This window comes from Falco cherrug, chromosome Z, assembly GCF_023634085.1.
Source record: "Falco cherrug isolate bFalChe1 chromosome Z, bFalChe1.pri, whole genome shotgun sequence".
Lineage (NCBI taxonomy): Eukaryota > Metazoa > Chordata > Aves > Falconiformes > Falconidae > Falco > Falco cherrug.
In genome coordinates this window covers 4276387-4292793 of record NC_073720.1, presented here as the reverse complement: position 1 = coordinate 4292793, position 16407 = coordinate 4276387, and the positions used below count along the sequence as shown (strand labels likewise).

Here is a 16407-nt window from a genome sequence, read left to right as displayed (position 1 = left end):
TCTACACAATCTGGAGAAGCGTCTTATGCACCGGGATGAAAAGGCTTGGTTAGTTTGGTTACTCTGCACAGTGGAGCTGTCTCCAATCAGAGTAGGAGTCATTTTCTGAAATACTGTAATGAACTCCTCCGTTCATTACAGTGAACAGTGAAAAACATTCCAATTGCAAGCCACATTTTAACTTTGTATATTAGTTAAGGTCTGAATCAGTTTCTACTGAAATCAGATGACATGACATCATGACATTCTTTGTTTCTGTCCTACCTGATCATTTTCATGCATCGTTTAGTCTTCACTTTTCGTTGTTTTTGATATGGCCACTACTCTCCTGAAGTCTGGCTATCTTGCAATGCTAATGCACCTATTCTCTGGTGTGTCTTTGCTTTGGAAGTCCATTTTCATCTAACAAATCACTCCTACAGACTGAGTTGTCAGTGTCTCTACACCATGTATGAAGTTACATAACCAAAAGATAAAGTGTAGTTAGAGAATATACATGGGTTGAGACCACATATGTATGAATAAACATGAGTCTATATAAATTATATACTCTAATGCAAAACATATTAATATATATTTCAATTAATCCCTTTAAACACCAAACCTTTTACAAGGAGGTGATAACACAGAATAAACTGCAGAGACATGCAATGAAAAGTATTTACTCTGCATATACTGACATATAATTAGTTTTGAGCACTTTAGGTGACTCTCTGTAGACCTGTAAACATACACAAGTAACATCAGGTCAGCAAAATGTAGTCTGTAAGTTTTCCATTTGGTGGAAAGAATTATTCATTACAGAAAGGCTTGTGTTCAATTTGTATCAACAGCCTGAAGTTGAGTTTCAGAGTAACAGTCTCAGGAGGTATCTAGAGATAGCACAGTAAGAAAGGTGATCAAAGGTAAATAGTAAACAATTTATGACATAGCTCTGCAGTTATCCACCACACAGTTTCACCTCCACATTTATACTATTTTTATTTTGCTGTATTCTCAGCTTTCAGACAGTAGACAAATGGATAATATCTATAACACACTTATGGGCAATATATGTTGCAGTTAGACTTATCCCTAACTCAAAATCCCCATCTTTCAGCTCTAAAGTCATTAACACAACACAAAATTTGAAATTTGCATCTTTTATTAGTATCATAACCTTTTAAATCTATACCTAGGTTGTGCAGTTTGAGCCTGTTTGTGTAAAAACCACTTGCATCCTGATCCTCTTTGTATTTGAAGAAACTAAACAGATGGAGAATAGTACTGTTGTTTAGTGCCTCACAACTAGTATGCATCTTGCAGTCCAGGGTTTTGGTTCCACATCCTGCAGTCAATGATGGTTCAATTGTCTCTACCAAGGGTACCTAGAGGGGAAATCTAGATTTATTAATTTCCCATGTCTTCAAGAAGACATCTGTCTTTGTGCCTCATTCATTTCCTTTATATGCCTAGTGCCTAAATGGAAAATTTTCCATGTAGACTATGGATGCATACACAAAAAAGGCAAAAAAAGTAGATATAGATAAACAGACAGCTAGATAGAGACAGACAGACAGACATGGAATGAACCATTTTGCCCTTGCTCTTAAGTTGGTTCTTTTTATAAAGAACCTTAACTAGTTAAACCAGTCGAGTTGCGGGTAACACTCATACACAATTACATTACAGTGAAGAGCCTTAACAGGAATTGCAGCATCACTGCGGTTTGGTGAGACTGGATGATTTTTGGCAGGTAAGACTGAACTTCTGCTTGCCTTTGAAATGCTATCAGGTCCACAGCTGTAGTGGTGTATGGTTACCAAAACGATGATATTTTAAATAAAATACATACTTTATCCAGAGAGAGTTTTATATATACATAGGTATTAAATGTAAGCTTCTTTTAATTAATTTTCTTTTTTCTTTAACTCACAATTTTTCTAAGATTTCCCCACTACTTATTGAAGTTGATACTACGCATGGCTCAGGACTTTCAACCTCTACAACTGAGGTTCCAGGAAGATACCCCAAATACTCGCCCCGTACCCAGATTTATGCAGATGACCTGCGATAGCTATGGAGCTCTTTAGGCACAGCTGCAGGCAGTGTCCTGACTATGCACATGGCTCTTCATTACCCTGCAGATACGCATCAGTCAAAAAGATCCTACTAGAAACTAGTAAGTACAAAAACTGCAACAGCACATCAGTGCTTCTCATATGTTCAAAACAGTGTAAATAAAGGAAACACTTCAGTCTTATCTTGATAGAACACTTTTCCCCTACTAGACCCTGGAAAGATTTCAAGTTAAACTATGGGTTTTTAGAATACATATTCTATTGTAAAGAAAGCCTTGGGCCAGATTTTCCAGTGCACTCTATGTGCATCAATATTGTCATGTTGAGACATTTTCCACCAAAGTCCCGCTCTCCCACTCTGCCACAGTGACACATAGCATTGGTGGGGGAATGGAAATAGGAGAAGCCGCAACACGGATGTCACCCTCCTGTGAACTGCAGGGATGATTATGGCATATTCCAAAACGGCCCCAAGGCCTTGAAGGGGGAAAACAGCACCACACTTGGGCATCCCTGGCATTTTCTGTGCCATGGGGAGCAGTATCAAAAGCAAACTGCAAAACTCAGTTCTCATACAGCCTGCGCTCATGTTTGTGGTTCATACAAAGAGAGAGAGAGCTTCATAGTCATTCCTTCGGGGTGTTGGTACCTGGTGCCTGTGTCACTGCCACTCTTCACTGCTCCGTCATCCGTGAAATTAAAGGTGCCGGTCCAATTTGCCAATTCCTCTCCATTCTGCCAGCTAAACTGCAGCCCTCTAGCAAGAAAATGAGGCAGTTGATATTTTATATCATTCATTAGGTTAAGTCTATCAGCATGAGTTCTCATGTCCTTTTTCTTAACACAGAAGTGTGACTATGACACATTCATCAAAAACAATACAAAGATACCAAGAACCACAAGACATCATCTTACTAGTGGACACAGTTAATTCACACTTCCTATAGACTCTACAAGTGCTTGGCTGAAAACAACACTAGACTCCCCAACAAAACTGGAAGGCCAGTAATCATCTGTGCTTATAGACAACATACGTATGTGTGGAGTGGAGCAAGTTAGAAATTTCGTTCCCAGAGACACAAATGCAAAAAGCTGGACACGTGTGGAAAGCTGCAGGGCCAAAGAAGTAAATACTCCAAACTTCAATTTTACATCTACTGTAGTTGTTAAATGTGGTGGGCGCTGGGTCCTTCTTCTGATTTGTTGCCCATGCTAGCAAAAGATTTGTCATTTGATGATTTCTCTATGTCACACTGTATTGCTTCTTTTCCCTGTTTGGGAAGATGTTTTAAGCCAATGTATATCACAATCATCTCAACTACATTTTCCAAACTTTCACAAATCCATGTGCCTGCAGTCTTCCGGAAATTACACTGAGAATTGGGTAGAAATCTCATGTGCATTTAAAAAAGCTGGGTCTGAAGAAACAATGTGAGTCAAATCCTTCCCTTAGCTCAAAAGTCAATGAAAAGGAACCTTGAAGATGGTTATTTTTAATCTTCTCCATTTTAACCCAATTTCATAATTTCAGAAGCCTGGCAGCTGAGTTGTGAACATTTGGTGCTGCCAATAGTGAAAGTTAACTTTCCGGTTGGGCTGTGCAGGGACAGCCAGGAAGCAATCTGCAATCTGCCAGCCCGCTTTGCCCAAAAGGAAGGGCATCCAGAACCCTGCTAGTTTTCTTGGTCAACAGGCTTATTACAAGGACTGGAGAATCTCTCAGACCACATGCATCCTCTAGTCTATTTGGCAGCAGTTATAAGCCTAGGAAATTAAGAGGAACAACATGGGGCATTAAAATAAGGACTCTGTTCCCTGTAGCAGAAAAGGGGAGTTGCTCTAAACAGCTCCAAAACCACGTAATAGGGGTTTATTTGTTCTGTATTGCGGAAATGTGTGCACATAGCTTCTTGTTGTCGTAGTTGTTTTAAGACAAATTTGTCTAAGTATCTGCAGTGCAGGCATTTCCACATGAGCTAATTGTCTTGGTTCTTAAAACTCAGTAGAGATTGGCTCAGTACAATTAATTTAGGGAAACATTCATCCGATCAAAGGCTGGCCTTCACCCTAGGGAGTGATCCATCCCCCAAACTGTCCCTCCATCAGCAGTACAAGGAGCATGGGGTTGCTTGCAGTGCACGCACACATGGCAGAAGAATCCCACCACCCAAGTGAAGTGCAGTGCATGTCACCACAAACATTCTTTATGACCTAAACCCAAGATATTGTGAATGAATATAAGAAGTTTATTCTTGTATGTTTTGTGCTTTTTAATCTTTTTGTTAGGTTTTTTATTTTACTGAAATCAGACTTTTTGGTAAAGGCATTTTGGGGAGCAGAAGAAACTCTGAAGAAGGCAGGAAGCCATTCAACCCTCTGAAGTGAGGAGAGAGCTAGCCTGCTAAATTGCCAAGCTATGTCCCACCACAAAAGGTGGGAGAAAAGCACTATGAAAATATTGGAAAAGCTTCCTCTGAATCTTTCATTTTTATTGCTTGCATGTTCTCCAGTGGTCAAATTTTGCTTTTCCAAAGAAAAACTTTTTAAGTATAAAAATGGGAACATTTCAAATACAGAAGCCAAATTTTTGCTCATAGGAGACCCATTCTGATTATTTCTAATACATGGATGCAATTCTCCTGTTTTCCAAAAAATCAAAACAAGTAGAAGAGACTATGCTGATCGCCATAAGCAAAATGAGATGACAGTGCATACTTACAGCCTATATTCAGCTTTCAGAGAGCTACTTTGGTGATCAGTTTGAAGAATCACATCAAAGGCTGTACAGGTTATGCTTTAATGGTTACAGGGTAATGCAGTGCTATGGCTTGTCAGGGAGTCCCATACCTTGCACGTTGCTCTGACAGTTTTTAATCAGCTGAGGCTGCCCAAGGTATGACTTCTGAGCAGAATATTGTTGCGAATAAAACATGAGAAAATTCTCACTTTTACTAAGACACCTTCACTTTCAGGCTTGTTTAAATAAACACTTGTGATTCCTATGTACGACAGCCTAACACATTTTTTGCCACACTGTAAGTGGTATGGAAACATGTTTCTTTTGAATGTGTATGTGTTTGTAAAAAGCATCTAAATATATCTGGCCTTTAAGATTTGTTTTAATTGCTAAGGACAGCATTGAATGATACATGGGGAGAGAGAGAGTAGAAGTGTGAGAAAACCAAGTTGGAATTGTACTTTTTAATTGGATTTAAATTAGATATTTGGGGCTTAAATGTTTACTTACAAAGTGAAATAGAAAGCACTAATCTAGATAAATAGCTGGTGGTGGTGTGTCCTTCAGAGGTGAACTCTCCTAAAGCATAGCTAATATCAGGCAGATGAAATGAAGAATGAAAACATTAAGTAACGTCCTTTCCCTTCATATGTCTTCACTCCACATGGAACAGCTGGAAGGAAAGCTAAGAAAATGCTCAAAGGCAGAGGAGGGTGAATCTGTCCATAAAGCAAAAGACATTATAAAACCACTCTTTAATGCCCTCCTCTCAAGCCTTTTTTGGGAACAGTGTGTAATGCAGCTGAGGAACCAAGTTGAAAGGAGGACATGCACATTTTGGGTAAGATCCAAGAGGAGATCAGGAAGACTAACACTGAGGAATGGTAGATATGTCTTATGATGAACAGCTTAAAATACTTACCTTTGAAATGGCAGGATGGAGGTTCTAATTGAGGTACAAAAATATCTAATGAGGGCAAGCAAGGGTCTGACACTTCTACATGGTAAGGACAAAGTTGTGAGCTGAGCTTAGGGTCAGGAGCAAGCTTAGTGTCTGACCCTGAACCAGGCAGGGAAAGCCACACAGTGCTCTTCTTCCAACAGGTACTCCAGAGGTTAACAATGCATAGACTGCCAAAAAACACTGCCAAAGAAATATTACACAGCTTAAAGGACTGTGTGTCTCACAACAAGTTTGCAAGACTGACACCAAGCTGCTGCTCTGCATTTTCTGGAGTGAGGGTCCAATAAACTTCTTCCTCCCAGTAAAAACAACTTCCACGAATAACGGTTTTTAGTATCAGGACAGAGTAGAAATTAAGGATGAGATATTTGAAAACACTGACCTGAATTAATTCTAACAAGATTACTGAGAGTTTTACATTTATTTCAATCAGCCCTGAGCTGGGAGATTTCAATTTAAAAAAAATAAAATTTTCTAATCCTCTCAGTTGTGAGTCATAAGCATTCATAAAAGCTGTCTGGCCAAATTTGCAAACAGCCAGAGTAAATAGAAAAGAAACTTGAACTGCCCCATCAATATATTTCATTGGCATATTACTGTAGTTAAATTTTACCATGTTCACTCTCAGCATTAATTACATTTAAATAGGCAAATAAGATGTAAATGCAGCTTCTGTTGGTCAGAATTGCAATAGATAAGCACATGCAGGATGGCAACACAGAAAAAAGGAGTGGAACAAAACAGAAAGTAAGGAAAGATTAAAAGAAGGGAAGGAAAGCAAAGGAAATTACTTAGACATCTCCTATGTAGTTTAGACAGTTCACGTCAAAGAGTTTAAAAAAAAAAAAAAAAAAAAAAAAAAAGCTCATTTTAAGCCTGGGATCATTACCAGTTACTACCAATGGTGGAACTTTGCCATTTGCTCAATTTGCCCTAATGTTATTTCCTACTAAAATTAGTACATTTCCCCAACGCATGATGCTGATGATAAGGGAAGACTTTATAAAAGACGTAATAACCAGAAACACTCTAAGTGCAGAGATTATTTATTTTGCCCATTCACTGTCAGCACATTTTTCATCAAGGTTTATGGACATCATTAATCACAAGAGTTACCCCTAACAAATAAGAGTATGAGCAATGTTGTGCCTTGCATTAGAGAAACTCCATTAAGCTGGATGTCTTAGCAATCAAGACCTTGAGTTTCAGGTAAATGTCAAAGCAATATTTTTATCCTAATTGGTAACTACAAACGTTGAATCAGTATGTGGTCAAATAAACACTGGCGTAATGTAAGAGTAGTGGGAGGGGGTGAAAAAACAGAAAATTAACAAAGCAGCAGCAATTCCGAAGGGCTTGTCAAGACCAGCTGTCAAGAAGCAGCAGGAAGCAAAGCAAAAAGCCTGTTGCCACAAACAAAAAACAACTCCGGCACAAGTGGAGGTTTTAATAGCAAAGAATGTCAAACATTTATGAGGGTTTTGAACTATAAGGCAAGAATGAACAAGTGGATGGATTGCAGCAAGAGGCTTTGTATCCATGCTGCCATTACATGAGATCCCACTTCAGGGGTGTCTCATTGCCTTTCTAAAGCGCAAAAGCAAGGTAAAAATTCAGCTCAGACAGGAAAGTAAGGCTTTTAAAACAGAGCTACTCTACAGCCAATAAATGGGAGAAGGCCCGAAATACTTTAAACACAGCTGGCAGTCCTGTCTGGGCTCTAGCCAGAGAGCAGGCCATGAGCATGTATGCAGCAGAATTTATTCAGGAGAGACCCACGTGCTTTCAAGGCATAAGAGCGGTTTGGTGTGAGTGGCTGAGTGATTAGTACCTATGGGTAACAACGACTGAATGGCAACAGGGGCATCATGCAGGTGCAAGGAGAGGGCATAGAAGAACACGCCAGTGCCATCCCACTCCCCAAAAACCATGAGCTCATCTCATCTAATCCCAGCCAGCAGGCTATTTCCACTCATCTTTCAAGGTGACAGCTACCACTACCCCCATCCTGCATCTACCAGAGGCAGACTAAACCCAAAAGCAAGCAAAACCAGACAGAAACCAATGTAATTTTATATAGCTGAAGCTAAGCCAAGATCTGACTCAGCTTGCTGGCCTACCACAGATGGTCAAGCAAGGGGAAGCAGAGGAGTCTACAGACTCCTTCTTTGAAGTGGTGAAAGGAAGGTACGAATGCCCCCAAGAGCAAGGCAAATTACTTCATTTTCCTTCTGAGCTCCCTCTCTTATTTGTCTTCACTTTTCTTGTTCTTTCTTTCTAGCGGTTCTCACATTCCTTCTTTATATACATTAGCAAAGAGGCCATTACGAGGTGACAGCAAGCCCAGCTTTTGTGACTCTGGCTTCTGTTTCATTTATAAGCTAATAGTATATATATTAATTCCCTATACATCATTAATAATTTTATAATCATATTTCTGCAGGCCTGGTTATGGTGCTGCACTACACTGTTACATATTACCCAAAGACAGAAGCCATATACAGTCCCCACCCTGACAAAAAGACAGTCCAGGTCATGTATAGGTTTCCTGAAGTCAGTGGAAAATCACTTACTTTCACTGTACCTCAGTTTCCCTGTTTCATATTTCTGCCCTTGCAAGGAGGAACTTAAGACTTCAGTGTTAAACGATCATGTTACCCTCTTTGAAAATGGAAAGTGATGCCCCTAGCCTACCAACAGGGATGTCACAGAGATATTGGAAAGTCAGACAGTTAATCTCACTGAAGATCCAGTTCCTTCTTTCTGCAAAATAAGGAAACTATGACTCACTGTGACCACAGGGTGTATGGAAAATAAAATGAAAACAGTGGTATGCATGAATGACCTGCAGATGAGACTGATTGAAAACACTCACTAAAGTGGATTAGCGAATAAGAGGAGGTTGGGTAAGAAAGGGGAATATCAGGAGTCTCCGACATGCCAGGCTGCTGTGCAAGTGAAGACGAGCATAGCAGCCAACAGAGGTAACAACAAGAGGAGTTTCTGGAGAAAAAACAAGGATCTGCTGGGGGTGGGGGTGTGGGGGGGGGGTGTGGGGGGTGGGGGGGTGTAGGCCAGAAACAGAAACTTTATTTACTCTGCACATGAAAAGACATTAGAGGGGCTTGGAAGGAGTAAAGCAGCTAGGTAACAGCAAGACACGGAGATCAAACCCAACCCAGCAGAGTCAAGACAGACTAGCCTGTGTGTCCAAAAACTCCTTCCTGATGAAAAGACCAGCCCCAACCCCCAAAGACAATGAAATTAGATGACAAGAGAAAGGTAAATGCTTACTTGAGTAGTTTAATATTACTTGAAACTCTCCAATCCATTTTGAAATAAATATTCATGGCACAGCAATTTAGAAAGATGTAGCACAGATCACAGAAAGAAACAGATCTGCCTGTGGCAGTCCAGGTCCAATTCACCTGTGCTATAAGGCCAAAAAAATATCATGTGTGTGTTGACTGCTTTCAGGGGAAAATCCATGGGTAAAACCCTACCAGGCACCGCACAAAGAAAGAACACATTTCTGGTGCCAATTTGTGTACTTGAGCAGGGTGCTGCCCTTCTTATGTAAGTCCATAATAAAACTCATGTTTGCATTCGGTGGAAGCAGAGTTCAATCTGACCAGTCCAGTTTAGAAAAATACTTATTTCTCCAATAAAATCAGCAAAATGCAAGTTTTAGTCTGGGTACATACATATACACACTTCTGCTCACTGCCTTAAGACCAATCTTTGTCTTAGCAACCTATGGCTTTGCAAGTTGACTGACAGTGGGTAACCACTGAGCTGATTGTTTGCCATTTGATCGGGAGAAGACCATTAGAAAAGGTTTAGAAAATGTATGAAAATATGTGGAAGAGCGGGAATGGTATATTCACAACAAAAGGAAGAAATAATATGAGTCCCATGAAAAGCAAAATATGGATGGAAAATCTGGGAAATGGCACATCTGGTTACACCATACACTTGGCCATACAGTATTACACCAGGGACAAGCTTGGCTCTACAAGTTAGAGGGAAACAGTAGTAAAAGTGGTGGAGGAGTATATTTTGACTAGCACAAGGAGCAAAATTGGAAACATAAGTGGGAAGCTTCTGGATTATAACCACTACTACACATAAAAAGGTTTTGTTTCATGTAACACATTTCACATTTGGGTTAAACTTTGCATCAGAGATTCACATGCAACATCTGAAAAACCTGATCTAAAATCACTTCCCAAGAAAGATACAATAGACACAACACCAACATTCAACTAGCCTGTTTAAATGGGACGAGTGTTGACTAGGACATCAAGGACATTGAAGGACACCTTTCAAAACAATACAATCTTTCCTTTTGTCATCTGTGGCTGATAGATAAACATCCAAGGAGTAATAGATACTCTGTATCAATTCCATTTGTAATAACTGTTCATAATAAAAATATTCTTATTTGTAATTGTTAGGAGCAACACAAAACCCACAACAGAATGAGCTGTCAGTGAGGCAGGTTGTTTTCAAGAAAAAAGGCCAATCAAGCCCCAAGCACAGACACTTAGAGGAAATCCCAAATAATTTAAGATGCCAGCAAATTCTGACATTTCAGCTGATAGCTCACTGCAAAGGTACCTGATGCAGCATGGGTACCACAAGCAATTTCACCATAGCATTAGAGATCTGACGGAGCTAGTGGCTTCGCATCTCATGTTTCCAAAACTAATATATTTAGCACCAGCCAAAACTAATAAATTTAGCACCAGGTCAGGTGTCCCTACACTGCACTATATTCTTCAGTGTAAACATACTCACAGAGCCCCATTTGCACTAAGGACTCGTGCTGAAGACAATAAGCAAAATGCCATTTAAGGTCAGCGTGCCTGTACCCAGTATCAGCCACAGGAGTAGGCAGTATTCCCTCTCTCCATTCACAGGAGTGGATGGCACAGTCTCCTCTTTCCATTCGTGAAAGCCCTCCAAACTGTTGACTGCTCAAGATTTTCAGCTAGGACTGTGAAAAGCCTAGCTTTGGCTGTATTTGTTCTTATGGAAAATGCCATGAAACTACCAGTGACAGAGATTGCTTTTAAGGTTTTCATCATGAGAACTAAAGCATAAAACTAACTAAATAAAGAGGACGTGCAAGGACAGTGACTATCTGCGGGGCTGGTGAAAAAGCAAAATGGATACAAGCAATGGAGGGCAAGGATGCCTCAAAAAAATGAGAGGTTAAGTCCACAGTTTGCCTGAGGGAGTCATGGACTGCTGAGCAATGAATACACTTGAATTAAAAAATGAGAAATGAAATGAAAAAGCAATCAAGGGCAAGAATGAGGCACAGCAAAAGTAAAAAAATTCAAAGCTTTGCACAGCGATTATATCTAAACCAAATCCAGTAAGCATAAGAACGATCAAGAAACCCCAATCAGATCGAAAATAAAACACTGCATTACCAGGTCTGCAACTCTGGCTACGGAGGTCAGCAGTCAAGGATGTGATCGCTCACAGCTGGGGCTGTGGGGGACACAGGTGTAGCACAACTCAAACCAGGAAGGCTGTGTTCTGGGTTTGACTTTCTACAAAAGTAAAACTGTACTTTGTACCTTGTACCTGCCCGAGCACATAGAGGGTAAGCAGCTAATTTTTTTCAGAACGACATAAAGCAAGTTGACGGCAGGTTATAACAGAGATGTTTTTGAAAGAAATGTCACGGAGTTTAAACCACTCTGGATGAAAGGGCTTTGATTCACAGGTGTTGAATGCTGGCATTGGCAAAACTCACCCATTACTTTGTCACATAGAGGCAACAGATCTGTGTGAAGCACAGAAAGTGGAGTTAGCCTAGATGTTCAGCTAAATACTCAAAAAGAGCTGTGTGTGTAGACAGAAGTAAGCCTAGATCTCCACACAACAAAGTGAGACTTCAGCAAGCCCTTACCAGGTATTATGTGAACTAGAATTAGGATTTGATTGTCTCTGTATTAATCAGTGAGGATAATGGCCACACTTTGGCTGGTATACAGAACATCTATAATTCACTACTCCAGGGCAAGAAGCTTCTGCAGAGCTCCTACAGCCCAACACGATTCAAACTGTGGGTAAAGCAATGACTTCTCTGCAGGGTGGGCTTGTGGGAACTGATTTAGGGACTACCAGGTGGCCACAGCCACAGCAAAAGGGACAAGTGTCTGTAGGTCACTCTGTAGTGACTCACATCCCCCATGGTTTGAGCTCAGGAAGGACCATAGTGTAACACACCAGGGAATGACACACTCAGGATAATGCAATTTGCACATGTAAAATACTGAAATAACTGATTTTCATTACCATAATTTACTGTCATCTGGGGAACAGAGAAGGACTAGCAATTCACAGACTAGGTCAGCAAGTAGCTTTGCCATCTTAACAGCAGAGGTGCAAAACAATGCTAGAAGTAAAGCAAGTCTAGATGGAGCAGGGATTCAAATCCTGCCTGTTTTCTGCATCAGAGCCACTGAGAGTCAGTGAGTACAAGAGAGGAAATAACATACCCTCATGCTCTGGTACTAAAACTTCAGCCACTTGATGCTTTCCTTTAAAAGCAAATTAAAATTACGGGTCAGAAAAAAACTCAAAGTAGCTGAAAGTAAGATTTTGCCTTTGGGATGCTTTCACAATAAAAGTATCTGTTGCAGCCTGCAATAGAGCTGTGATTGTTTGCAAATTCTTGCAGAGCTTTAATTCACATGCCATGTACTTGTGAGCTCTCCCCCTTTATTTGATGTGGTGAGACAGGAGCATTATGTAAAGCAGCCAACAGCAGCAATGAGAAAGGGAATGGGATGACCAGCGAGGGGTGACTTTGCAGGCAGCTGAGTTAATCTGTCAGCCCACTGTTTGTTCTGCCCCCTCCATCCCACTGCCATCTCTTCCCTGAGCTCTCCTGCAGCGCAGGCTCCAGTGCTCCTCTGACCTCTTGGGAAGCTGCTTCAGATCCTTGTCTTTGCAAGGGTAGTTAGGAACAGTGGGGATGCCAGTCCCAGTTTCCATCCACTTGAAAACCTCTTGGGAACACCTGGAGCAAGAACATCATGCTGGAATCTCAGTTTCTCCCTGCTATGCTAGACTAGACACTTTAAGGTGATGGCCATAACCCATACATACACATATTGGTGTGTGTATATATATATTTGGGTGTGTGTATATTTATATTGAAGACTTCGCTCTCTCCTGAAGTTTCCAGTGCTCTTCTCTCTGAAGAAAACCAACCAAAATCAAGACTTGCTCTGCAGCCCCATCAGGGATTCAGTGAGGTGACTCACAGGTCACATGTCATTTTGCTAGTATGATATTTCACTCTGGTTAGAAACAGAGGGGGCACACAGCTGTGTTAGAGAAATGACTCACTAGGTCACCTTCATCTTATGTCTCTTGAGAAAAAATATTTAAATGGAAAAAGACTTTTAACGCTGGAATAGATGGTCTTATGTTACAGTTAACATCTTCACAGGGTGTTATGAACAGGCCAGAGAAGCACATGCCAGGTATGGAGTGGGAGGTCTCAACTGACCTGAGCTGGCTGTAGTCCCTCAAGAGCCCAACTCAGGACAAAATACAGCTCAGGCCACATGCAGCTTCCATGTCCACACTGCAACTACCGCTGTTGGTGGTATAATTAAGATATGATCTTGTCTTACGGCATGGTACAAGCTAAATGATCTCTCAAGGTATAGTCCTGGTTTACTTGCTGAGGGTTTATCCCTTGTTTCCCCATGCTGTGCAAAAAATTATCATAAGCTATCTTTATTTTGTGGGTAACAAAAGGGGTAAAGATGTCTGGGGATTTATTTGCAACTATTGAATAAAAGCTGCTTCAGAAATACCAAAATGGTGGTATAACCTCAAGTTATGAGAGTTTGATACTAATTATATGGTACACACACACAAGAGTGATGTTTTATTCTCATTTAAAAGATGTAAAGCTTTCAAAGAATGCAGGCTGCCTGCATGGGAAGGTTTGCTGTTTCTTGCGGTGTGATTCTTTGAGTTATTGTACATGCCTCCTCTGACAGACCCCAGGGTAATCTTTGTTTAAAGATTTTAATAGCTTTGAAAATGTGTTCTCACTTGGCTGAAATAAAAAAATAGTTTTAAAGGGGCAGATTCCTTTCTTCAGCTGACTCTTAACCCTGTGCAGAAGTCAAGCTGTTAAAAAAACAGCATTTAGTGAATTGCCCACCAATAGAATATTGGTATATAGCAAAGTATTGCTCTGATATTCTTCTCTTGCCAAAGCAAGCAAGGACCATCCTATTGATCTCTCCCATGCTACAGGCTGGGAGATGAAGACAGGAACCATTTCAACATTTTTTTACTGTAGTGGCAGTTTCCTGATGTAATCCAGGATTATTCCCTGCTGGCCAAACAAGAGCTAACAAAAAAAGGCCAGCCCTCAGCTGAGCATCTGATTCAAAAGAAAATTCAGATGAAAGCTGAGCATTGGAAAGATGAGTCAATACAAAAGCAAGCAGCAGCTCTGGATTTAAGAAGAAGTCCACAGCATTTAACCTACTTTAGCAGATCAATGAAGAAGCTTTTTAATCATCACATTAATCCTAAAATAAAAATAATTACCCCAGAGATCTGTATTAAAGTCCCTTAATTATATCTCATTTCATCATCCTTTTTACTCAGGATCAGGAGCTACAGAGACCAGAGCTTCCTGATGTCATTCTCCAGTTTGCTGTTTAACTCTCTCATTAAGACTTCAGCTGCTACTATGGGGATGAGGAACTGGCCTTGCTGAGAGCACCCACATCCATCCCACTTGGAGGAAAACTGAAAAAGGGGAAAAAAAAGGTGGGAAGGATTCTGCTTTCCAGTAACACAGTACAAAACAGGGAAGGTGCAGAGAACATTATATGGTGCGTGAAAAATGTGTGAATACCTAGAAATTCCATCTTTACATTTTCCCCTTCTTCCAGCAATGCCAGGAACTCATTAGCTCATTAAGGGCAAAGAGAGGACTTAACCAGAGGCTGGGCCCCTTATCAAATTTCACTGAGCAGGAACATCCTATCTGGCCTGCAGTCCTGCATCCCCACAGACAGGCTTTGGGAGCACGGCCATGGATAAATGCAGCATCACCAGCCTCCAGGGCACCCTCCATGGAGAGCTTCAGGTGGGTTTTTATGGTAATAAAACCAGTCCGCGCCCTGCTTGTAAGGGCACGTGGCACAGCACAGTTTACAGCCACATAGCTAACATTTCCATCTTTCTCCCAGAAAAGGGTGCTTTTGTCTACACTGCTTATTGGGACCAGTCCCTAGACTGTGTTGTCTCCTGTGTTGTGCCTAAGCTGCTTGTTCTAGGTCAGAGTCCCTCTGCCTTGCTGGCCTTTACTCATTTCCACCATCTTATTGCAGAGAAACAAGATAGCCTTGCATTATATTTAGGCTTAAAAGCATCATACATTTACTGGAACAGTACTTTAGGGCAATTTTCAGTTTTCTCTAAATACACTGGGGAATTTCTTCCCGCTGCCTTGGAAAGAGGCCCAGAGGCCTGTTATTGTTGCAGATGTTGGGATGCAAGCAAAGGCTATCATAAAACAAACAGCATGTTGAATCCTAGCAAGTAAATGGCTTTAGGTTTAGGCAGCGTCCCCAAGCTCCAGCTTGGCAAGCAGCACCAAAGCTATAAATATCGCACTTCCCCTCTGCAAGGATGCTCTCCAAAACCACCAGCTCCACCATGGTCACTGGAGATGCAAGCTATAATGTGTCCAAGGAATCTCACAGCTGGCATCAGCTTCTAATAGGGGACTTTACACCAGAAGTTTGTGAAAGAAAAAGAGAAATTAAAAGTTACAGATATCCCTGCATGGAGCGGACTGGCAATGAAACCACCTGGGTCACCATAATGTACTGTAAGGCATGAGAGTGAGAGAGGCAAAGGAAAAGTTAAAAAGTACCTTCATGATAATATTACAGTAACAATGTAGGCTGCTACGTGAATCACCTTTCTATCATTAAAAACTGACAAGCTGAGACTGCCACATCCTGCATTTTTATTTCCATGAAAGATGGGAACTACCACATCCCAGCACTTCCCAGAAAGTGCTTTTTCCCTGAAATGGGGGTGAGGGGACACGACTCTCTTTGAGACTCTTTCAGGTGATTTTAAAAAAGGAAAAGAAACAAATCATTAGAAGCTGCAATCTAAAAAAAATAGTATTTTCAAAAGTAACAAAATGCATGCACATCACCCTGCTCAAGCCCCTTTAGTGTCAGAGTGCTCGGAACCAGACTTTGCTTAGCAAGCTGGGAATTGGACATCACCCTCTTTTCACTCCCTGCAGCCTGCTGATGACAAGATAGGCTCCCAGGACACGAGGCAGGACAGAGAATGGCCACAGAGGCCACTCACTGGATAAGTTATAGTTGCATTTTCTTGTAATTTTATTTTTATTTTGCCATTTTTCATTTCAGTTTAGACCTTGGATTTATTTTTCATTGCTCTAATCCTGTTGCAGTCATTTTGACTTAGAAAAGCATGTATTGGTAGGGCTGCAAGGCCTCCAGGACAAATGGGAAAAACTGAGAAAATAAGGCAAGATGAGACCTCAACTGGTCATAAAGTCAAACTCTCAGCGCCAAAGCATCTTGGTACTACCCCGG

The 16407-nt window shown here is 40.9% G+C and overlaps 1 protein-coding gene across 3 annotated transcripts in view; it reads right to left on the bottom strand.

The window, feature by feature from the left end:
• The window catches only part of ST8SIA5 (ST8 alpha-N-acetyl-neuraminide alpha-2,8-sialyltransferase 5), an 80540-nt gene that overhangs the window by 32046 nt on the left and 32087 nt on the right, over window positions 1-16407 (bottom strand). For 2 of the 3 annotated variants that reach the window (XM_027816234.2, XM_027816235.2), the window contains exon 3: window positions 2710-2817. The exons of the other annotated variant lie outside the window; for it this stretch is intronic. In XM_027816234.2, the coding sequence (XP_027672035.1) occupies window positions 2710-2817 (108 nt within the window). The remainder of the gene's footprint in view (window positions 1-2709; window positions 2818-16407) is intronic. 3 annotated transcript variants of the gene reach the window in all.